A 25923-nucleotide genomic window follows, 5' to 3' on the forward strand; every position below is an offset into this window, starting at 1 on the left:
AGATTCCAAACCCTTTCAACCTCTACCGATGGCCAAGTAAGTCAGACAGAAGGAATGATCTGTCTAGTATGAAAGAAGACTCTTTTGTACCCTCTAACTGATGCTCACTTAACTGCCTGCAACAATGACTTAGTGCTCAAGATGTAAGAGTGGCCCAGTTCCATCAGATAAGAAAGAACTGACTATAGCTGTCAATTTATCAGCCTCTACTATTCTTTTCTGTTCTAAAAGCCATGTATAAAACTTGGCAGCTACCATGGTATTAAGATTTCTCCTTCCTCCAACTTTTCTGGGTATCTCTGTACCAATAGTCTTTCAAAAGCTGATGACAGGTTGCAACATTGTTCTCCTCCCAGTCTCCCTCTGTCTCGTTCTGATCCTTCTCACCCTATGCACAGATTATTTACTATATACCTGAGTTATACATGGGTACTGGACCCAAGAATGTATGGCAAGTTATTCTTCAAAATCTTCCCGTAACAATATACTTCACTCTTCCTTTTTTAAAGTCAAATAAAGAGTAGTTCCCATGGGTGCTTTCATTATTCAGCAACATATATACAAAAGGAAAATATATATATATATATATGGCAAGAATTTCAGGAGTGCACTTAATCACACGAGAAAAAAAGAAGACAAGTTATACAAACCGCAGTATATCATCATGGTCCAACAATGCAAAAACATCTGGATCTTATTTCCCGAAGATCTTAAACAGTCAGTGGGATTGATGTTTCCATAGCTTTTTACCATTATCAGGAATTGGTGGTTTTTGTTTTTTCACTTTAATAATCACTAGTTTGGTAGGATGTGTATGAGTGAAGAGAAACTTATCAACAAACTCTTCTGCACAAATGAAGCCCAAGAATGTTTTTAAGCGTAGAACCTGGCCTTAATCTCTTCCTTAGTTAATCAGATACATCAGAAGCCAATCCAGAATACGCACAATTTGATAGATCAACACTGGCTCCAAATATCTGGGAAAGTTCCTGGCTAAGTAACCCATGCAGTGTGTCTCCTGTATGCTTATAAAGCCAAGCAGTGTTGTGGAAGTCAAAGCGCTTAGGGCCGCTGCGAGGAGAGGAGAGCCACAGCTGCTTGTTGGGACTCTGCTTATTGATGACGTAGGTTCCTGCAGCTCCAAGATGTAGGGTTAGAACACCAGTCTGTGATGAGAAGGGAAAAGGTGGTCATACAAGTTATCATTATCATAACATACAGGAATTTTCCCTCAAATACACAAACTTAGTTGTACAGTACCTAAAGAAAGTGGAATCCAAAAAAAGGGAACACTGAGTGGCAGGCTAATGGTTCTTGCAACCCAAGAAATGATTTATGCTGAGTGGTAACCATATAAACAAATGAAGTCTATAGTCCTTCCAAAATATCGAGATCGTTTAGGCGTTGTCCCTCACGGGAATTCCCCTACGTGCGACGTTGCCACAGTTTCTACTGGACCAATAATTGGATTAGAAACAAAGTTCAAGGGACAACCCTCACTCCCAGCTCACTACCTCTCTCTCTCTCTCTGGATATAAAATCTACATTTTATGGAATTTCTATAAAAAGTCTATACAGTTTTATGAATTATTATAATTTGAGGGCGAGTAGTAGGGGTAGGAGCTTCCATCTTTGATGGCGGTCAGAGAGGAAGTGACCTGTGGATTGACACCTGACCTACCCTTACTGACTCACCTACAAGTGTGATGACGTTGGAAAGCAACGTTGCCAAGTGTTGAGGTATTTATAAAAAGTCATTGTCATTATTAAAAACAATAGGCACTTTCTTACACTATATTCCCTTATTAGAGAATTATATATAAATATATAGGGCTAGTAGAGAGGTATACAGGGCAAAGTCTGAGTCACAGAGACAATTACTTGATAACCTAAATCATGGGGAAAGGAAAAATATATTTAGGGTGGCAGGTCAGGTGAAGAGAGATAATCGGGATATCATAGGTGAGCAGTGTGTGAAGAATGATGAAGGAAGGGTAGTGGTGAACAGTGAGGATATTAAAGATGCATGGAGAAAGCATTATAACCGGTTGTTGAATGAGGAGTTTGACTGGGACAGGGAAGGTTTGGAGCCAGCAGATCCAGTGTCTGGCCCTTGGCCTTTGATTGATACTGCTACTGTGAGTGAGGCAATAGGCAGGATGAGGGTGGGGAAGGCAGCAGGTGTGTCTGGGTTGACTGCCGAAATGTTGAAGGCCTCAGGCGATATAGGGGTGAGTTTAGTCACTGACCTGATAAATAGGATTACTTATGAGTGTGTTGTCCCAGATGATTGGCTGAAGAGTGTAATTGTAAATGTGTATAAAGGGAAGGGTGATGCCCTGGAAAGAGGAAATTATAGAGGTATAAAGCTTTTAGATCAGATAATGAAGGTAATGGAGAGAGTTTTAGAAGATATGATTAGAGAAAGAGTGAATATTGATGAGATGCAGTTTGGGTTTATGCCAGGTAGGGGGACCACTGATGCCATATTCATTGTTCGACAGCTTCAGGAAAAATATATTGGTAGGAGAAGGGATCTTTATTTTGTTTTTGTTGATTTGGAAAAGGCCTTTGACAGACTCCCTAGAGAGGTGGTGAAGTGGGCAATGAGAAAGCTTGGCTTGGAGGAGTGGCTGGTTAGGGTGTTATGGCCATGTATGTGGGTACTCACACCCAGGTGAGAGTGAATGGAGATTTGAGTGATGAGTTTTCCGTGAATGTTGGTGTGCATCAGGGGTCAGTCTTGAGTCCCATGTTTATCATGGTACTCGAAGCCCTTTCACGTGACTTTAGAAACGGACTCCCGTGGGAGTTGTTGTATGCTGATGATTTGGTGTTGATTGCAGAGAATGAAAGGGAGGCGGAGGAAAGGTTTAGGAAGTGGAGAGATGGTATGGGGCAAAAGGGTTTAAGGGTAAATGCAGATAAAACAAAAGTGATGATATCTAGGGTTGGTGGCGGTACTGTCAAAGATGAGGGAGAGTGGCCATGTGCAGTTTGCCACAAGGGCGTGGGAAGTAATTCCCTCTTGTGCGGTGTGTGTGATAAATGGGTGCATAAGAGATGTAGTGGTATCAGAGGTAGACTGCGAGATAATGCTGATTTTATGTGTACGGCGTGCCAGGGTGAGCAGGTGGAGATCGTCAGACGTGAAAGGATTGAACTTGCTGGTGAATCTCTTGAGTGTGTGGAAGAGTTTTGTTATTTGGGAGACATGTTGTGTGCTGGAGGTGGGGCTGGAGCTAGCTCTGTGGCTAGGGTGAGAAGTGGTTGGAAGAAGTTCAGGGAGCTCTTGCCTCTCCTGACATTGAGAGGGCTCTCCCTACGTGCTAAGGGGTCTTTGTATGCAGCATGTGTTAGGAGTGTAATGCTGTATGGCAGTGAGACCTGGGCAGTGAAGGAGGAAGACATTCACCAGCTCAGACGTACAGAAATGACAATGATTAGGTGGATGTGCAGTGCGTCCCTGCGTCCAAGGCCTGGAGGGGCTGGGTTTACAATGGAAGAGTTGAGAGGTAGGATGGGACTGGAGTGTATTGGTGTTGTGATGAGGAGAGGTAGATTGAGGTGGTTTGGACATGTGGAGAGGATGGGGGATGATAATTGGGTGAGGAAGGTAAGAAGTGTTAGTATTGGGGGTGGGGTTATGAGGGGTAGACCGAAAAAGACATGGGACGAGGTCATTAAGTGTGACCTTAGGGTTAAGGGACTGAACAGGGAGGCTGCAATGGATCGTGCAGCGTGGAGAGCCGCCATTAGGTGACCAAGGCCGACACATGCAAGCATGTTGGAGCCTTTAAAAACGAAACGAAAACGAAACGATATATTGTATACATATATATATATAAATATATATATATATATATATATGCTGTACAGTATATAAGTTTCATTTAGAAGTAGTAAATAGCCGACATGAGACAGAGGTGTGTTTTGGTATAGATTTGGCAGCAGCGCACTAAGGGAAATTCCCGTGAGGGACAACACCTAAATGATCTCGATATTTTGGAAGGACTGTAGTTACTTACTGGGTAGCACTACAGCCAGACGGTGTCTTTAATGGTTTCCATCAGACTGGTGGTTGGCACTGACTGTTCACATAATGCCACTAACGGGCAAGTGAGGTTGGTCACCCCTGCCTTAAGGCCCTATTCACACTATAGGGACGGTCGTGCTCCGCTCTTGCTCCGCTCACGGTACGGTCAAATATCATTACATGCACTTCAGTGGAAGCATTCACACTGGCAGTAACGGTCAAGGAATGTTCCGCTCACGATCCATCTAAAAGATATTTTGACCGGAGTGAGAGTGGACCGTGAGCAGAGCGAACCGACAGTATGAACATCCGCCACAGTCTTGCTCCACTCCAGTCTTGATTCAGCCCTCTGAATGATGTGTTCTCCTTTTTCAGGTCATCCTCAATTTTTGATAGTATTTTTTTCAAATGTTCCAATGTTCAGTCTAAAATAGCTGTGAAATTTACTTTCATCATCAATCAGATGAGGAAATAGTGTATGGAATTCCCCTTCACTTTTCCTATCTTGCAATATTGGATGAACCCACACACTCTTTCTTTTCCGAATTTGTTCTTTTTTTTTCTTCTTCTTCTTCATCCAGTGCAATGGCATCATTGCCAACTCAGCTTGTGAAATGTCACACATCCTCCGTCAGTGGTGGTGGCACTTCTACTGTTGAGGGAGAGGGGATGACGGGACCGAGAGCGAAGCAAGAGTTGACCGGACATGTGAATGCACCAGGACAATGAGCTGAGCGAGAGTGGAATGTGACTGGTGTGTGACTGTCCCTATAGTGTGAACAGAACTTAAATGTCCAGACTGTGCAGCCGAACCCCAAGCCCTTATGCTCCTAATGGGGCAAAAAAGGACTGTATGATGATTGGATGGACTTCATCATCATCATTACTATTATCATCATAATCATACCATACCCTCCTTTAATGTATGGACTTACTGCTGCAGCATCTACAGAAAGACAATGGAATCATTCGTTCATTTCTGAAGGCTCCAACATGCTTACATGCATCGGCCTTCGTCACCTAATGGCAGCTCTCCATGCAGCTTGATCTCTGGCAGTTTCCCTATTCAGTCCCTCATTACTGACGTCACTTTCAATGACCTCATCCCGGATCTTTTTCGGTCTACCCCTCGCAACCCTACCCCTAACATTAACGCATCTCACTTTCTGCACCCAATTATCATCCCCCACCCTCTCCACATGTCCAAACCATCTCAATCCACCTCTCCTCATCACAACACCAATACACTCCATTCCCATCCTACCCCTCAAGTGTTCCATCATAAACCTAGCCCCCCCTAGGCCTTACACTCAGGGAAGCACTGCACATGCACCTAATCTGTCATTTCTGTATGTTTGAGTCTGTGAATATCCTCTTCCTTTACTGCCCAGGTCTCACTACCATACAGCATTACACTCCTAAAACATGTTGCATACAGAGATCCCTTAGCATGGAGAGAGAGCCCTCTCAATGTCAGGAGAGGCAACAGCTCCATGAACTTCTTCCAAACCCTCCTCACTCTACCCACAGAGCTAGCTCCAGCCCCACCTCCAGCACATAACTGGTCTCCTAGATAAAACTCTTCCACACAGTAAGTTCAGTCCTTTCACGCCTGACAATCTCCATCTGCTCTCCCCGACACGCCATACACATAAAATCAGCATTATCTCGCAGTCTACTTCTGATACCACTACATCTCTTGTGCACCCATTTATCACAAACACCGCACAAGATGGAATTACTTCCCACGCCCTTGTGGCAAACTGCACATGGCCACTCTCCCTCGTCTTTGACAGTACCGCCACCAACCCTAGATATCATCACTTTTGTTTTTGCACATGGCCACTCTCCCTCGTCTTTGACAGTACCGCCACCAACCCTAGATATCATCACTTTTGTTTTATCTGCATTTACCCCTAAGCCCTTGTGCCCCATACCATCTCTCCACTTCCTAAACCTTTCCTCCGCCTCTCTTTCGTTCTCTGCAATCAACACCAAATCATCAGCATACAACATCTCCCACTGGAGTCCGTTTCTGAAGTCACGTGAGAAGGCTTCAAGTACCATGATAAACAACATGGGACTCAAAACTGACCTCTGATGCACACGAACGTTCGCGGAAAACTCATCACTCAAATTTCCATTCACTCCTACTTGGGTGCAAGCACCCACACACATAGCCATAACCACCCTAACCAGCCACTCCTCCAAGCCAAGCTTTCTCATTGCCCACTTCACCACCTTCCTAGGGACTCTGTCAAAGGCTTTTTCCAAATCAACAAAAACAAAACACAGATCCCTTTTCTTACCAATATATTTTTCCTGAAGCTGTCGAACAATGAATATGGCATCAGTGGTCCCCCTACCTGGCATAAACCCAAACTGCATCTCATTTATATTCACTCTTTCTCTAATCCTCTTCATAACGAAGTTTAACACTGTGGCAGAATTAAGTTTCATAAGCTACATTTTTAATATCTGTTCTCTGCTGAACAAATGATTTTGTATATATTCTACTGTATCATCCCCACAGTAGTGATGAAGTGTGTACATGATCATGATAATAGCATAAAAGTTTTGTTACTGGGAAGAATATCAACAATGGCCACAATACTTAACTGAGCACCGCCAGGCCTTACATGTATGTACAGCCATGAGCAAAATTTCAGTGCTATGACCAGCTAAGTCTACGACTGACGTTGCAAAAACTGTTTCTGTCAGCAATAAGAATTACACAAGATGGTAAAACAATGCAGAATATTCTGGTTGGGGAGAAATAAGAGATATGGAGGACAGTGCTCAATGCTGGGAGAAAATTGCCAGTTAACTTTTGCCTGTGGCTGTAAATAGGCACTGCCAGACTGGCACTTCTTACACCCTCACATGTAGTCATCCAATACACCGCTTCACTGATGGCTAAATACACATTCGTGTAACATCATCTCATGCCAGGACTTTAGTGAAACATGTTAAAGTATGGGTGGGTGGGTGTTTTATGTACATGTTCAATGGCACTGTGATGCTAGACTGGCTGACTCCTGCCTCTCTGGCTCCAGTTCATTCACCAGTAAAATGACATTTTATCATGCATATTACAGTATCCGCAGGGCTTTGTCTACTTGTGAACAATTACGCAGGAAAGATTATACCATGGTTAGACCCCCCTTGGGGGTTGGGTAGGGCACTGCATCACTATCCATCAGTACATCAAGTAACAGCACCCCCTTGGCAGCTTCATGTCGGATACAAGAGTTTACTGTACATAAATGCATGTGTGTATAAGTAGAAAAAATACATACGCTATAGAGGACATCAGAGTCAGGTGGTGCTGCATCACTATCAATCAGCTCCTCCAGCACCTCAGACAGTGATTCTAGGGTCTCCTCACTCACTTGCTCATAGGTCACTTCATTGATTCTGGTGAAAAATATGGGAAAATAAGTTAAAGGTATCTCCCATTACTATTTTGAGGCATAAGGGTTATTCTACAGCATTCTGGATGGGTCTTCTTAACCTGTGGTCTTATCTCAGCACCTCAAACCCCATTTTCTTACTCTCCATGCATGGATTGTTCCTTTCAAGATAAGGTTTGAACAGTACTTCATCCAATTAGGCTATTTTCATACATTCTCTCCACAAGTTCAAACCACCTCATCCTAACCGTGTACAGTTAGAACCATACCAACAAAAACCATGATAAATATGGAACAGGTCATCTGCAACTGCATCATTGGTTGATCTAGGACTGCTATAAAAATGCTCTGTCCTATGCTTCAAAAAGTTGCATGGTGGCAGTTTTAATATTTGTTCTTAAGGGTGTACAGAATGGTAACTATTTGGCTGTTGATCTGTCATACTTAGTATCAAACAGATGATACAAGAATAATATACAGCCAATATGAAATCTCAATATATATGTGAATTCACTGGATTTCAACACAATAATGTCCTGTCCTGTCTTACTCTTGAGATTTCTAAACAATTTCATTCAGCTTAGGATACTCTTTTCAAACTGGCATGGTTAGATATAACCATCATTAACTGCTTCAACATTGGGAATTCTCATATAATTAATAAAACTATCTGGCAGCATAGTAGTAGTAGTAGTAATTGTAGCCCCAGGTGCATCTGAAATGTGAACTCTGTGGACTGCAGGCTGGTAATGCCCCTCTGCAACTGTCCACCACCCCTCTTTCAGAGGTAGATCTTTAATAAGGTATTGCTGAAGGACTGTCTTGTGATAACAGGGAACATGATGTGACTGCACTGTGATGTGAAAAATAGCTTTACTGTGTGTGTGTGTGTGTGTGTGTGTGTGTATTAGTACTCAGATCCTGCCAAAGAAAGTACATGGCCTTTAAAAACAAGCCCTCTAAATCTGAGAAGGGTAATGGCAATACCATAGTCTAGCAAAGTCAACTGTTTTTGAGAATGGCAGTCCTACATCTGGGGCTGTGTTCATAAAGGACCTTAGCATACTTTTCATTTAAAAAAAAATAAAAATCTCCATGACAGTTAATGCCATTAATGAATACGGTAATCCCTTGATTATCCGGACGGTCCATATCTGGTCATGTTCCATACCTGTTCATCAGGCCTTGGCTCTAATATAACCATGTCCGCATTTACTTGTCTGTAGCCAGACATAAAAGTTTCAGCTTCAGCAGCCGGCCGGCAGACAAAGTAAAAAACAAAAAAAAAAAGCCCATTCTGTGGGTCACCGGCCTCCCTGTCCACGTGTGGGTAATAGACCTTACACCAAGGGCAGAGTGAGAATGGCTGTGTGGATCCCTAACGTATGGTGGAAATCACCCAGCCACCCCCATCACTGGTAACATACTGGCAGCACACAATGAAGACAGAGCATAACCCACAAGCTAAGCGAGAATGGCTGTACGGATCCCTAGTGAACAGACAAAATCCTCTGGCCCCTCTGATCACTGGTAACATTCTGGCAGCGCATGAGGAAAACAGAGTGTAACCCACAAGCTGAACTAAAATGGCTGTATAGGCCTTTACAGAATGGTGAAAGGTCCCCGGCCAGCCAGATCGATGGGAACGTATCCCTCTCGCAGCAGTAACACAGACCCTAACCCACTAGCAGAGCAAAAGCGCCTGTCCGCCACCTCACAGTTGTAAAAGTCCCATGGAATCCCTCTTCTCTCCCCTCCCCCCATCCATCCTCCATCCCTCCCCATGCTCACCACTGCCTGTCTTTTCTCCCTCCTTCTCCCTCAGTCCTCCCCCACCCGTGAACTTTACAAGTTCATTCTCACTGTTCTTTTTTTGTGTGTGTACTTTTAATCCTCAGTTTTGTGTGTGTTTATTAGCTTATCTTAACCCCTTAACCGCGGGGCGTCACTTTTGTGACACTTGGGAGCAAGGGATCATACCACAGGGCGACACTTTTGTGATTCTGTGTTATTTTGAATTCGCCTGGGCTTTGAAGTGGTGGCTTGTATCATCTATCAGTACTGCCAATGTCCAACACTAGTCAGCACTCCTAATCTCATCTGTACTCCCATCCATTGTTGACAATTTAGCCATTTCTCCCCGTTCTTGACTCCCCTCCCTACCTCCCCTCCATTACCCTATCCTCTCGCCTGCCCGGTCGTGCTACGCTAAGTAAATCTTCCCTGGAATTTTTCACTGATTTCATCCATTGAAATAAGCCCTATGCCCCATTCTTATACCAAATAATATATACAAGAAAGAAATAAGGTAAGTGAGAGTGCCATACACCTAGAATTGGCTAATTATCACCTGACAACACCTCACATGCACTCGTTCGCTAATTTTCACTGTTTATTTCCCCTTGAAATATGTCGTATAATCTATTTTCGTAATAAAAATATATATAAGAATGGAAGGGAGAAGCCTAAGTGATATTTACATTCACCTGGAACTAACTAATTATTGCAGGCCACCACACTGTATTCATTCTACACTAAGTAAATCTTCCCTGGAATTTTCCACTGATTTCATCCATTGAAATAAGCCCTATGCCCTATTCTTATACCAAATAATATATACAAAAAAGAAATAAGGTAAGTGATAGTGCCATACACCTGGAATTGGCTAATTATCACCTGACAACACCTCACGTGCAATCGTTCCCTAATTTTCGTTGTTTATTTCCCCTTGAAATATGCCGTATAATCTATTTTCGTAATAAATATACATACAAGGAGGGAAGGGAGAAGCCTAAGTGGTATTTACATTCACCTGGAACTACCTAATTTATTATGTATTGTCTTGGTTTCCTGCCAATCATTTCATTGCTATATAATAGCAGGTCTCATAGGGCTGAAGTTGGTAGTATTGAACCTACCCTAGCCAGGCGGCAGGAGGCCACCACTATCAGTTCACTGTCGTCTTTGAAAGTGGGAGTATGTCTGATTTGCTCCTGCTAACTTCCGTTGCTTTATAGCCCCATGCAAAGGGCCCTGTGACCTTTACCCCCTACTAAACCTCGTGTGGAAAGAGGTAAAGGGCTGACAATTGATAGAGAATGACTATGATCTTTTTAATGAGTAAAACAGTGCAAGTGGAATTGTAAATAAAGTGTAAATAATGTGTAAACAGCAAGAAAGCAATGAATGTAAATATAAGTGAACAGTGGAAAATAGTTTTATAAGTTACTTCAAGTGACAGTGCATAACACAGTGTAAATAAAATAGAAATGTAAATACAGTGGGGCACCAATTTTCGTGCCTAATTGGGTCCAAAAATAATGCGCAAAAGTGGAATTGGCGAAAGTTGGGGCATTGTCTTTATGGCAAAAAGGCTAATTGGTTCCCGGTTATCCTAAAGTAACATCAGATTTTCATTTTCACTTGCAATACAGTACATCAAATCACTATTGTACATTGCATTGTGAGATACAAACAATAAAAACTGTACAGTACACATTATATGAGGAGAAACATACCACAGAGACCAGGTTGAGGTGTTTAATGGATGTTGGGGGTAAGTATCCGAGGCGCGTGGCGGGCTTATTTAGCCACGCCAGACGTATTGGCGCCACCTCTTGCTGCCTCGCTACCACTCTCTCTCTCTGCCTCCTCAGATGCAACTTGATGAAACACTTCCACTCTGTGCTGAATTTCCCTTTGTATAGTAGAGGCCATTGAACCGTGAGAATCCAACACAATGGAGCTAGCACGCTCGTACACAATGGCGGGAATGGGTGGACAGAGTGTTGACATGACGTCATTCAAGATGGCAGTGGGTTGCGGGCGGGCGGTGCAGGAAATTCAAAGTTCAAAATATTGTCCCAAACCCAAAATTTGTGCGCGAAAATCGATTTTTTTCAAGCGAAAGTGGAAGTTAGGGAATATTTGGTGCATGCCGCGAAAGTGGATTCCGTGAATCCTGCTGTAGCAAAAGTTGGTGCACTACTGTAATGTAAATAAAGTAGAGAATGTAAATAGAAATGTAAATGAGTGGTATTATAAGAATACGAGTATATATACTAGGAGTAATGAAAGTGAAAGTTTCACTCTAGCATGTATGAATACTATGAGTTATGAGAGTGAAGGTGAAAGTGACATTCACTCTCAATGCTAGTATACAGGACGAGAAAGTGAATGCTACGTATTTTACTGAAAGAAATTGAATCCCTACAGTGACAATAAACTACTATTACTGAAGGAAACTTATGGATAAAGACTGTAGATATATATAAGTGTTATATAGTAACAAATATAAACTGAGTGTTTTTATGAATAACAGACAACACTAGCGGCGAACAATCGGAAGTGGGATGGTCATACGCCCTCGTAATTTTCATTGCTTTCACAGTGTTTTTTTTGGGAAGTATGGATTCCAAACTATTTGAGAATCATATATTAGTGTTTCTAGTGATAATATCAGGCTGTGGTAATCATATTACGAGTTGTCGGGAAGTGTAAAGTGGAGACTTCGTTACCCAACTTCAGAGGTCTCCATAAGTCCTACAGTACTCGACGAAGGCTAAACAAACATCCAAGGAGAAAGCTGAAGGTATGTGCCATAACTATATGTGATTTTAATATTCTAAGACTAATAACTGATTTTTGGCAAATATTTTTAGAGAGTCTGTCGGAGAGTGAATATGCCCGTGGGAGCCGCAGGTCAAAGCAAAACAAGCCCGCGGTGTAAGGGTTAATAAACACTGGCAAAGATGATGGTATACAATTTAAACCAATATAACCAATTTCTGGGAGGCATATTGAAATTGAAAGAAATATTATTCTTTGTGCCACAATCAGTGATTACTCTCGCTGTCTCACAAACTTTTTGAATTCCGAGAGGGTTAAAAATACTGTACTGCAACCGTCGTTTTCAATTTATTTTTTTTGTAGGCTTTTGTTGTTTACGCATTGCTTTCTTAGTGTATAGCATTATGTTGGATATTCACTTGTGAGTTTTGATGTCTAAATACAGTTGAAAGACCGGAGAACACTGCTAAAATTAGGATGGGTACTGCACATTATGGGTAGGATAATTGTGATTTTTGTTGTTTATGCATTGCTTTCTTAGTGTCAAGTAATACACTGGATATTCCCATATGTGTTTTGATGCCTAAATAACGCTGAAAGACTACAAAACACTGTCAAAATTAGGAGGGATACTGTGCATATTGTTTTGTTGTTGCCATTGTTGGTTATGCATTGTTTTCTTTGTGTTTGAGTAGACTGAATACTGCAATGCATACTTTGATGTCTAAAAACTGCCGAAAGACCTCAGAACACTGCCAAAATTAAGAGGGGTACTGTACGTACTGTACTGGTAGGGTTTTGCATTTTTTTTTTTTATGCACTTTTTTCTTAGTGTTTAGGATTATAATGCATATTCCAAAGTGAGTTTTGATGTCTAAGAAGAGCCAAAAGACTGCAGAACACTGCCAAAATTAAGAAGAGTACTGTGCATTTGTTTTTTGTCATTTATGCATTGTTTTCTTAGTGTTTAGGTTTATACTGCATATTGCAATGTGTTTTTTCCTGTCTAAAAACAGACGAAAGACTGCAGAACACTGCCAAAATTAGGAGGGGTATTGTACATATAGGTTGGGTACAGGTAGGGTATGGATACAGTAGAGGATATTACTCTGTATCAGGATGCTGCCTGTATCCGGTCATGCTTTTGGCTCTATCATTTCCTGTAAGCAAAGAAACCATTCACAATGCTGGGTGGTAACCATATAACCAAACCATATGTGCTCCCTACATGTCAACAAATGGGTTGGTGGAGAGTTAGTGCCCCTCCCCGTAAAACAAGTAACTCAAAGTCAAATGGCCACCCCTTACAGGATTGTGTCGTCTGGCAAACAGACAGATAGATAGATGACGGACAATCAAGGGATTACTGTACTTTCATGTAAATATTCACTCTAGCTTAGGTGTGAAGTGTAATAGCTGTAAGAAATAAGTTAAATGTACAAACACATCATAAATACAGCTGCTTGAGTTTCAGGAAGAGGAAACAGACTGGTTAAAGCAGACCCCCCCCCCACCACAGAGAGAGAGAGAGAGAGAGAGAGAGTGCTACAGTAAATTGTACAAGTGAAGAAAGTCATTGCTAAACTGGAAAGAGTAAATTAAAAAGCAACAACGCAGTTGTATGTTAAGACCTTAAACACTGTACATCTTTGACATCTGCCATGGCTGGGATTCAGGCTGTGCCTGTAGTACACAGGGTATGTACATCAGCCGTAGGACCACTGTGGCTTCCATGTGGAGATTAGGCCTCCCTTACCTACGTACAACTGATTACTAATATGAATACTGGGGAAGGAGTCCTACCAGTTTCTTCCTCAATGAAAGAGGAAGATACTTCTGTGAAATTTCATATAACCCCTTCAGTATCAAAATAACTCAAAAGGAAGGATTAATAGTGTTTGGTAAATTTCCGGTGCGCCATTTCTGAAGATGGTATAATATACTGTACTTACTCAACAGAGAACCTGTGCACAGTGGCCAGATGAAGTGATGCCAAGCTGCCTGTGAGGTTGTGATGGGCTACACAGGAGGGCAGACTCTTCTTTGATGGCTTTGTCAGAGGCAACACACTCAGCTGGGATAAGCGTTGGCAAGGTTGTCTTGAGAAGAGTTTACCTACAAGACCGTTCCTCACAACGGTCTTACTGTAAAAAAGTGTTCCTATTAATTTTCAGAGTGGTCAATCTGCATAAGGGTATTCTAATTTTCACAATTATCATATTGGAAAAGGTTATTCCAATTAATTTTCACAATGATCATGCTGAAAAAAGATATTCTAATTATGGTAATTATCAAGAGGATCATGCTGGAAAATGATGTTCTAGTCAGTCAGGTGTCATGCTGGAAAAAGATGTTCTAGTCAATTAGGTAGATGTCAACACTGCTAACAAAAAATAGATCACTTCTTATATACTGTACAAAAATTCTACACATTATCTACATCTGATTAATTCATGCCGGTTTGTGGAGTAAAATCCACCCACACCAGACATACATGTTGGAACACTAACATTTTATGACATTATTGGCATTTCAAAATACCTGATCTGAATGGAAAAACCGTTAGACCCCACAGAGGACAAAGAATTTTACTATTATGTAAAATACCAGTACTGCCAGAGACATAAATCAGTTTTATGATGTAAATGCTCTCAACTACAATACCCTGGTTCCAGCCCCACAATGCCCAGGGGATTATTTTCATTCATTCATTCATTGCCAGACGCCATGTATCCCAAACGGGGTGGCCAACGGCTTAGAGTTAATTGTTTTACAGGGAGGGGCACGAATCCTCCACCAACCCCACTTGACACGTAGGGATGCCAACAGCATCTGGTGTTCCCAGGCGGTCACCCATCCAAGTACTAACCAGACCCAATGTTGCTTAACTTCGCTGATCAGACGGGAAGCGGTGTACTCAACGTGGTATGGCCGTTTATTTATAGATATTTTTCATGTATTTTCACTCATTTTTTCTATTCTGACTAGATTAAATTACTTGAAGGTATGTGGAGATACTACTGAATGGCATCTTACACCTGACTGGAAATGAAGAATAATATAGGTGGTGGGTAGGGGGTGAATAATCTAAAGGTGAATGTAGGGAAGAGTAAAGTGATGGTCTTTGAAAGAGGTGAAGTTAGTGAATGTACAGCAAGGTTGGATGGTGAGGAATTGGAAAATGTGAGTATGTTTAAGTACTTGGGTTGTGTGATGAGTAAGGATGGAGGTTTGGAGGGTGAAGTGCTTGAAAGGGTACAGCAGGCAAGAAAGGTTGATGGTTCTTTGAAAGCAGTGATAAGAAACAGGGAAGTGAGCATGGAAGTGAAAAAGTTACCACATGACAGTATTGTGATACCAACTCTAACGTACGGAAGTGAAGCTTGGACGTTGTTGGAAGGACACAAGTCAAGAGTGAGAGCAGTGGAAATGAGTTATTTAGAAGAAGCCTGTGGAGTCACATGGAGAGACAGGCTGACGAATGAGGATATAAAGGAGCGCTGTGGTGTGGATGTGGATGTGATAGGAAGCGTTATGAGGAACACACTGAGGTGGTTTGGCCATGTGGAGAGGATGGAGGGTGAAAGACTGACGAAGAGAGTGTATGTGAGTGAGGTGGTGGGGGGAAGAGGGAGGGGGAGGCCGAGGATGAGATGGAGATATATGAGAAAGCGGGGTGTGAGTTGGAAGCAGGGCAGTGAAATGGCGGGGGACAGGGCAACTTGGAGGCGATTTGTTTGTGGCCACCCCAAACGGGATTGAGGCGTCTGGCAATAGATAGATAAAACAAAAAGATCTTGCCATGCATCTGTAAGGCATTTGGGAAAAAAAAAAAAGAAAGAAAGAAAAGAAAAGAAGACATGCTCCATATATATGCCCATTAACAAAGTACACATGGTGAAACAAAAGATATACAGTATATCCAGAAATTTACCTTGGCTACGCCCAATTAACAGACATTGAAATTTACGTACACCTAAGCAAAATCTCTTCTGCATTCATCTGTACAAAATGTACAAAATCAAAAACTATCTTAACACAGATGATCAATGGTTCACACTGAGCATTGCTGCTTATAGCATTTTTTTCTTTTGGCATACTTTTTCTGAATGAAGTTTACCTTTTATGTTGCATCAAGTTCTTCTTTCATGTTGTACCGTACTGATAATACTAGCCATATATAACTGAGTAGTTACTGAAGAATATTACCAGGTTTCGTCCACTGTTACAAACTGTAAAGACAAAGACTGTAAAGATAGTTTTGATCGAGTGTACTTTGTAAATGAGGAGGGGGGGGGGAAGATATTCTGTGGTTTTGATCATCTATGTGCTAGCCTAACCTCAAAGAAACTAACCTAACCTAACACAACCCTACCCAGAATATTTTAGGATTTGGAAGAAGCAAGTTTCTGGAATCCATAGGGTCCTAAAAAAAATAATCCCAATACACTGTACCAAAGTGAGTCTGGAAAGCAAAAAATCCACATGAAGGGGAGTCTAAGGGTATGCCCCTAAATATGACTGGCTGACAACCCTCAATACAAAATAAACACTGTAAAAGCTATGAAAATTTAGTACAGCACTTACTTCCCTCGAGACAAATTAAAAATTGCAGGGTCATGGAATTTTAATACTTCCAACAAAACAAAAACTGCAGGATTCATGGAATGGATATAGAGATTGCTTAGTAATGCTAATGTGGTGTGTGGTGTGACAAGATTAACAAAGAAGAAAGGTACGGCATGGTGGGATGAACAGGTTAAGAAAGCAGTGGAGGAAAAGAGGAAGAAATGGATAGGGTGGTTACAGAACAGGGGTTCAACTGAAATAAGAACTGAATATACTGAGCAAGAAGCATGTAAAGAGATGGTGAAGAGGAAAAAGGAGGTAAATGATGATCTAGGAAGAAAAATGAATGCAAATTATATACTCTGAAAATAGGAAGTTATTCTGGAAAGAGGTGCAGAAATGTTCCAATAACAGCAGAGAGAAATGTGAAAGTGTGATGGATGGATGTGGTAGATTATTAACCCCCTGGGGATGAAGCAGGGACCAGATGGAAAGAATATTTTGGAAGCCTGATGAATGGAAATAAAGATCAGAGAGGCTATAAACATGATTGTTTGGAGGGATGTGCAGAGAAGGAATGCAGTGTCAGGAAACGTGACACTCGTACAGGTGAGGGACGCCGTGAAGCGGCTGAAAAATGTGAATGCTGCTGGGGTTGATGATGTGTATGCAGAGATGATGAAGCGTAGTGGAGAGAGAGGAATGAAGTGTTTGTTGAAGACATGTAAGAAGGCATGGATGAGTGAAACTGTGCCAGCAGAGTGGAAAAAGGCTGTGACTGTACCCCTGTACAGGAAATACATGAGCGAAGTGAATACAGGAATTATCATGGCATAAGTTTGTTCAGGGTTGCATGGTAGGTATATAGTTATTATAAAGTAAAAAAGATATCAGAAGTCATAATAAGTGATGATTAAGGTGGCTCTAGGAGTAGCAAAGGATGTGTGGGTCAAATATTTGCTGTAAGACACATAGTGGAAAAGGCTTGTGAGAAGGACTATAAGCTGTTTATGGCATTTAAGGATCTGGAAAATGCATACAACAAAGTTGACAGAGAAGGATTGTGGAAGGTTTTGCGCATGTAAGGCATAGATGGTAAGCTGCTAGGTGCCGTCAAGAGTTTTTATGATGGTAGTGAGGCATACCGGGTATGTAAGAGTAAATGAGCATCTAAGTGAATAGTTCACAATCAATGTGGGCATGCAACAAGGTTGTGTGATGTCCCCATGGTTGTTCCATATATATGGATGGGGTGATGAGAGAAGTAAAATCAATAGTAATGGAGAGAAGGATGGCACTGGTAATGAAAGGTGATGGATGGAATATTTATCTCAAATTTGTTGTATGCTGATGATGCAGTACTACTTGCAAATACCAGACAAGAATTTGGTAGACTAGTTCCGAGATTTGTTGTCGTCTGTGAGTGTTGTGCTTTGAGAGTATATGCAGAAAAGAGTAAAGTGATGGTAACTGAGAGAGAAGGCGACTCCCAGTGTAATGTTACAGTGAATGGAGAGAGACTGGAATTGGTGAGAGAGTTCAGATACCTGGGTACAGTGACAGAAAAAGAGGAAAATGTGCAAAAGAAGTGGAAAGTATAGTGTCACAAAGATGGAAAGTAGCTGATGCTATGAAGGCCTTCATAAGAAACAAGCTTGAATGTTGCAGCTGCACGAGGCTTACATGATGGAGTGTTAATGCCAACTTTAACATATGGATGTGAGACTATGCTGCGGCATGAAAATGAAAAGTCAAGAGTGAGAGCAGTGGAGATGGGACAGCTGATGAATGTACGTGAAGTACAGAGAGTAGGCAGGATATGAAATACTGTGATTCATGAAAGATGCAGAGTGAGGAATCTGTGAACACCAGGATCAAAGAGAGTGTACCGAGACGGTATGGTCATGTGGAGAGAATGGATAACAACAGTGTGGTGAAAAAGGTATATCTGGGTGAATCTGAAGGAGGAAGGAGACAAGGTAGGCCAAGAAGAAGGTGGATAACTATGTGAGGAAAAGAGATATGACTGACAAGAGATCGAGCACGCTGGATGAATGTTGTGAGAAGAAGCACATGATCAAGGATTTGGCACCCCATTTTAATGTGACAGTGTTCAGATTGACTATCGGATAAATTTACATAAAGCTACAGAATGCAGCGAAAGTTTCTGGCGTATCAGATACAGCCAGGATTCTAGGGGCTTGAATGATGAGTGAATGGAAGTATGGTCCTTTGGACTGGGCAAACTTGAGCTGTTTGGAAGTTGCTACTCCTCACCCCGCCCTAGAGTGGGAGAGAAGGTCTGGCCAACGATGATGATGATGAATATACTAATTTTATTATATATATATATATATATATATATATATATGCCGGTATATATATACTGTATATAAAAAAGGGGGGGCTGTATGATTCATGAAAATTCTTTTGTATTCTTAACATTTATGCAATTTTAAGCAATTTCCTTTCCATATAGATCTATCGCACATGCACTTTTTAGTACTGGTACTTCATAAATAAGGAGCAGGGTGGGGTTGTCCAAATCATCCAACTTATATTGCCTGCCATTATTTTGCCTTAATGAAAATTAGGTTAGATTACTTTGGTTTGATTAGTTCACTTCATTTTAACACAGATGTAATAAAAAGTGGAGATGGGTGCTGGAGAATCTCCCCTCCTCTATCTCCACGTTCACTAAATATGCAAAGAAAGCGAATCTCCCCTCCTCTATCTCCACGTTCACTAAATATGCAAAGAAAGCGAATCTCCCCTCCTCTATCTCCACGTTCACTAAATATGCAAAGAAAGCGAATCTCCCCTCCTCTATCTCCACGTTCACTAAATATGCAAAGAAAGCATCTGTGAAAAGAAAGTGCTTAAAACTGCTCCAGTTCAGTAATGGGCACATGGACTTCAGTATCTTTGAGTTGGGTGCAATTCCAAAAATTTACCCTAAATTAAATGAACACTAATATGAAAAACTGAAGGTTTTGTTAAAGTTTAATGACAATCATCACTGTTTAATGACAGTCATAACTGCATTCTTAACATGCATGCAAATCATGTCCTTTGGCAAAATCTTCTGTCATCTGGAGACGGTATTGATGAGAACACTGCAAACCTAACCAAACTTAATATTACTGGATTTGCAATAACAGATGAAGATTAACCTGTGGATTGTGAGCCACAGCTCAGGCTGGGTAGCATCCCGTTGCGAGCCACAGCTCAGGCTGTGCTGGTCATGCATTACCCCTAACTGCTCCACCCCTATGCAAACTTACACATGGCGCAACGCAAAGACGGATGGAGAGAGATTTTTTTTCTTTTTACAAGATGATGCCCTGGATGTTTATCTTCAAGATTATGATAAACAAAAACAAAGAAAAATTTGATTCATTTGTTCACTACTCCCCTACATAAACTTATGCATGGCACTACGCAGAGAGAGAGAGATTTTTTTTTTTTCACCAGATGATGCCTTGGATGTTTATCTTCAAGTTTAATAAACAAAAACAAAAAACAAAAATTCATTTGTTGTGCACCACAGGGTGGGAAAAAAAAAAAAAAAAATAGTAGTTGCATAATCCATGGGTTAAAGCTAAAAAATCTCCTCCCCACCTTATTTACTACGTAGGGTAGATAAAAATAAATTTTTAAGTTATGTCTACTGTGGACAAAATACTCTGGATTCCATAAAGCAAGCATATAGCTGGGTCAATTTGTTGAGGAATTCTAATAGGCTAATTCTCATCAAACCTTAAATGTCATCAAACTCCAGCATCTATGAGAGGGAGCTCTCCTGGGTTGTCTTAAATGATTTTCCATCTTAACACTAAGCTCGATGACAAAAACAGTAGCAAGAAGTGGACACAAGTCATGCTCAATCCCCATACAAACCATCTTGGCTATTGCAAAATAAATGACTGAAATCAAATGAAATCCTCTAATATTCAGAATGGTGCTTAACAATGAAATGTTACCAGCACAACAAGAAACGATAACATCCTACGTTCATTTTGCTTTCAGCAATATTCCTGCTTCAACTATGTCACCGGGCGGCGTCTGACAACGTCCATGGCAACTTTGATTCTATCTAATTTCATGCATACGAAACACTAGTATATGACGCTATAGATCAGATACTATAGTAGTGCACCTCTGTATGTGTCCTACACAATATGATTGCCGCAGGACTGACCTGTGAGGAAGAAAATGCGTCATAATTGTGTTGTGCAGCCGTCGCCTTAGCAACCGTACCAGCTGATCGACATTCATTACTAATAAAATAAAAAAGTATTTACATCATCGATGTTTATGTAAAACCTGTATTGTTTGGTGGGAAGGTGTATCGTTAATCTGTACTGATACTTTCTCGCAGTTTTCTAAGGTACATTTATTATTTCAATGTATTCACTCGACGTCAAATGCTATTACCCGAAGGCAGATATTTAAACACTGAAATTCTTACTATTGTAAAAGTATGAAATACATAATACAATTAAATCGGGTGGGTGATTGAAATTATAAAAGGCGGAGAGAGAAACGTTCTTAGAAAACAGTTTTAATCTCACTGACGATGTTCTGCTGTAAAGGTATACTATGTACACAACATAGAAATCTGCTTTATGTTAAATACATGCTAATTTGGGGATGGTTAACCTGAAGAGAGGGCAGCCTGATGGCGTAGTAGAGGGTGAATGAATGAGATTTATCGCTTCCGGAATTAAGGAAAGACTAATGAAGAATTAGCATCAAACCATGATACTATGGCTATTATGCCTCTGTAGGAGGGAAACTAAAAGCCGGAATTATCAAGGAGAGATGGGATGGTAGAGCAGGAGAGAGAGCCGGGAGACAAAAATACCCCTTTTAGTCGCATCTTAAAAGCAGGTATACTGGGAAAGTACTCTTCCCCCCCCTCCTCCTCCTCCCAAGGGGGATTCCGAAATTAAAGCGTGGCTATTGATCTATATCTATCTATTGCCAGACGCCTCAAGCCCGTTCGGGGTGGCCACAAACAAATCGCCTCCACGTCGTCCTGTCCCCCGCCATTTCACTGCCCTGCTCCCAATTCACACCCCCCTCTCATATACCTCTCCACCCCATCCCTACTGATGAGTGGATATAATCTCACAACTGCTTAGCTAGATCTGAGAAAAATGGAGTGACCATGCATAATTCTGGAGCTGCCCAACCACAACCCTGAAGAGAATCTTTATCAACTGCTGAGGAAAAAAAAAAAATGCTATGTATCTCTGATGTGTAAATACCTGTAATGTTGTCAACTCGTGGTGAAAACAATATGTCTATACATATAATGCATGTACGACTGATCATATTGCAGTAAATAGCCTAAAGCCCCTATGTTATACTAAAATATTAGATAAATGCCAATCAACTGAACGTGAGGGTAATTAATGCGCAATATCAGTTCTTACTAAGCCTGTCTTCCCATCATACCTCCAAGGTCTTCCCCTAGTGCACAACTTGGATCAGGCAATGTAGGTCCTATTTGTAATGCCGTATAAACAGGGACAAATAAGAATCAAACTGCACTCAACAGCCTGACCGGAAAAAGAACTGAACCGTGGTTCTTTCAACAGCGACTTGGACATAAATCAAACCAAAGCACGCCCCATCCCCAGGAGTGAAGTGTGAGAAAACAGGCGGATGAAAATGATTGGGTATGGAAGGTTGTATCGTCCACCCTCCATGGTGTTGCTAAAGATTTAGGTAAATATGCACATAGATTACATCTTTTAGAATATCAAAGCTTGCGTACCTCGGTAATCACAAATCACCAAAATCAATAGTATGTAGGCATTTATATAATTACAGGAGAGCTTTTTTAGTGTAGCATTTTTTTAAGTGTCATCATGGTCTAATGTAACAAGGTTCAAACTAGCCATATGAACATGGTTTAAATGGAATTTAACGATACAATAACGGGAATATATAGCACTTCACTGGTAGATTAAATGACTAGTGACTGAATGGAACCGGCAAAAATAAATTTTCCTATGCAAAACTATTCCTGGATGACCAAATTTGAATGGTGGTGTGCAACCCGTCTGTATTGACCCAGCTTGCTGAAGTGTGGCACTGGCAGTGGGAGAATGAGGACTGCTGTGTGTGGAAGAGAATATTCAGAACGAGTCGATGTCTTGGGTTACTGAAGAAAGGGTTCCATTTTACTTTTCTATTTATTCGATATGTTTCATTATGAAACTGTCGTAAAGATGTCAAGTATTTTCAGTTGATTCTGCTAATGGTCGAGTTACACTTGACAAAGGTACGTGAACAAACACTAGCAAACGTAGGTAGTACTTGATGCGCGTCCGCTCAGGCGAGCATAAATCGAACCTGAACGAGCCTATATGGATGTTCGTATGGGCGTCGGGACATCTTCAATGTCATGGCTGACTAATTCCAGCACATGCGATTGCCTTCTCTTCCCTTGACATTCTGCTATGTGAGTGATTACAGCAAAGATACTGGCCTATTTCTCCTACGAATCTCGTGAGATATGAACAAATACTCACTGGGGCTCGTGCGATCACATACGCAAACGTTTGTGGATCAGTTTTCCGCAGTGTTATGTTCACGCTCGTTCGCAAAGTTTAACACCACCCTCTGAGATAATCACGTGGTCAGAGTTAACGGATGGGAATGAGCAATTTTCAAGGTAAACTCGATTAAACTGAGCAATAGGCAAGATTCGCGTTGATCTTAACTGTGGGTCTTCAACAAAGGAGGGAAAGAGGTGAGAGCGTGGGTTTAGAGGAGGGAGGTGGGGAGGAGAGGAAAGATAGTGGGGGTAGGAGGTGTAACAGAGAGAGAGAGAGAGAGAGAGAGAGAGAGAGAGAGAGAGTCTGAACTTTGAGGGTGGGAATGAGATTATCTAGGGTCGAATCGCAGAGTTAATCCCTCCAATACGACGACCGCTGGTTCGGATTTATTCAGGCTTCTGGAGGAAAGACTTGTGAATGTATTGGCGCAGAGAAGAGAGGACTCTGCCGAGGAAGTGAGCTGATGCACCTACTTGTATCCAAATCTCATCTACCAAGGCAAAATGTTATTTACGAGGTACAAGAAATGTAGTTCCACTAGTTACCTGGAGCTTAATCTGCCAACGCCATCACACACACACACCAACACTCATTTTAAAAGCTTAATTTGCTACGTCCGGTCAATTTACCTTATCATTAAACATGTCCTACAACTTCCCCCCCCCCCTAAATACAGTAAACTCGTTTTTAGAATAAAGTAACAGCTTTTTCAATGTGAAGATAAGTAGTCCGAGGGTAACTAGATTTAACTAAGCATTTTTTCCAGGATTACTGGCATTGTGTAGGTGATGGTGGGAAATTACTGCTGCTGATTTCCCCAGGGAGGGGCGGATGATTACACAGGATATCCCTCCACCCCAACTACAGGGGACGGGGGATTTTTTTCCTCAGGAACTACTCCCGTTGCGATAATTTTGCTATCGACTATTTCATTCACTTCCGACGGACATTTGGTAGTCAAAAGGTTAATGAAGATTATACCATGCCCTTGCATGTCGAAAACTGTCCCCTTAGCTGGATACCGCCTGTGACCAACAAGGACTGGCGTCACTCCAGCTCGGTAAGGCACACAAATACCATCCTAAAAAACATAAGTCTATATATACAACGCTGCAACTCCCAACATTTCAAAAACCAGTGATAAAGTAGCCAGTATGGCTGCGAAATGGGTGCGTTTGAATATTTATACTGGGCCTATGGAAATTAAATCGGTCTTCAAATGCATTAGGGATGACCTAGCCATTAGGGTGACAAGCTTGTACAACCTAAGTATAAACTTTTTTACTCCTTCAGAAGTGTAAAGCCCGGGACTAAGCTAATCAGTTCCGAATCTTGACTCACCCCCGTGTGACTGTGGTGAATAGAATTATCCCTCTCTCTCTCATATTTAAACTTTAACGGGCCTCACTTCAGTGCCGTACCCCATCAAGACTACCATATATTTTGCTACCAACCAGCGCCGTATATGCATGAATTTCTGGGTTTAACTAACATGAAACAATATCGCTGTCACTCAGTGCAGTCACCTGAAGGCAACACTACATCGAGTGAATGGATGGTGGGACCCCCACCGTTTAAGGAAACTCTTCACTGCTTTCCCTCTTTCAGGTGACGATTCCGAGGACTTTTGTCAGTACAAAGCTTCGAAATTCCTGTGCAATGCGTGTTATGTCCTAACATATTTCCCCCCAGAACAGATATATAAAAATATAAACAATGCTACAAAGTCAAATACACGAAGAAAGGTAACATGTGAAAGCCCGAACTCGTCCTAGGACGCCCTGGAACGCTAAGTTGAAAATGGCGGCTCCGTTGGTGTTGCAACTGGAGAAAAGCGCTGACCGGTGACATGCACGGAGTGACTTATGCAGGAAGTTACCATTCCCTTCTCTATTTAGCCAAAATTTACCTAACTAAACCTAAACTAACCTTAAGCTAACCTAATCACGGATCAACCTAAATAAACCTAAACCTTAATTCGTAAAATGACTAATTTCACAATCTGCCTGTTTATATATATATATATATATATATATATATATATATATATATATATATATATATATATATATATATATAGTTACCTATAGGTCAGTAAGACCATCCAGCTATCTTCCTGACACGTTTCATTAAATTTTGGTGATACATGGCACAATACTTGAAATTACACGCAGATACTGTACTTTCAAAATAGAAGCTAAAAGGGCAGGCACTCCGCGCATGCGCACTAGCGGAACGGTAACTTACACCATGTCACTCAGTGCATGACACCGGTACTTGAAAAAAAAAAAAAAAAAAAAAAATCGCTCAAGCAAAAACAGCCAAATCCTTACTTAACGGAGCTTTCGCAGTGCTGTCACCAAGAATTTGATGCTTTTGCAGAATGACGTGGAGGGAGGGTAAACTCTGCCCCCTGCTCTTAGCATAGCCTGAGTAGACAATTCTCTACTTACCTTAAGACCATTGCCAACTGCAACAAACTCCTCGTTTTCCCTTCAGCTTCATGGTGATTCCGGCGATCCACACACACACCAATGCGTGCAAAGTAACGGTAAATTGCCTGCATAATTTAAGCTGCACGTGCAAAACGCCATTCCCTTGACAGGAACACATGCGCTCTATCGGTCCTCCCTACCTAGGTACTGCGTCCGCACAGCACAGTTGACGATTCGTAATTTTGGTGCTAGAGATTCGATATATCTAGCCTTTGAAACTAGCCAAGCATTATCACGGCATGTTAAACGATACAGCACAACTAAGTGTC

The 25923-nt window shown here is 41.5% G+C and overlaps 1 protein-coding gene and 1 non-coding gene across 2 annotated transcripts; both read right to left on the reverse strand.

Annotated features, from left to right (window-relative positions):
- Positions 1-860: 860 nt before the first annotated feature.
- On the reverse strand, positions 861-25623 carry fh (frataxin). The gene is made up of 4 exons (XM_080270655.1): positions 25613-25623; positions 13971-14162; positions 7336-7453; positions 861-1166 (listed from the first exon to the last, which is right to left on the reverse strand). Exons 1-4 carry the CDS (start codon positions 25621-25623, stop codon positions 909-911), a joined length of 579 nt encoding a protein of 192 aa, XP_080126781.1. The 3' UTR covers positions 861-908.
- LOC145397705 (5S ribosomal RNA) lies at positions 14839-14957 on the reverse strand. Its single transcript, XR_013897020.1, has one exon. It is a non-coding gene; the product is annotated as a 5S ribosomal RNA (ribosomal RNA).
- Positions 25624-25923: the final 300 nt, after the last annotated feature.

The sequence above is a fragment of the Coenobita brevimanus genome, chromosome 42 (assembly GCF_032717465.1).
Source record: "Coenobita brevimanus isolate Jiangsu-jjx chromosome 42, ASM3271746v2, whole genome shotgun sequence".
NCBI lineage: Eukaryota > Metazoa > Arthropoda > Malacostraca > Decapoda > Coenobitidae > Coenobita > Coenobita brevimanus.

Bases quoted from the DNA above. Each gene is read 5' to 3' on its own strand.
- fh (XM_080270655.1), bottom strand. The intron at 7,454-13,970 runs GTAAGTACAGTA...ATTTTTCACCAG, and splicing joins GTGCACAGGTTCTCTGTTGA to AATCAATGAAGTGACCTATG. The intron at 1,167-7,335 runs GTATGTATTTTT...TTCTCATCACAG, and splicing joins ACTCTGATGTCCTCTATAGC to ACTGGTGTTCTAACCCTACA.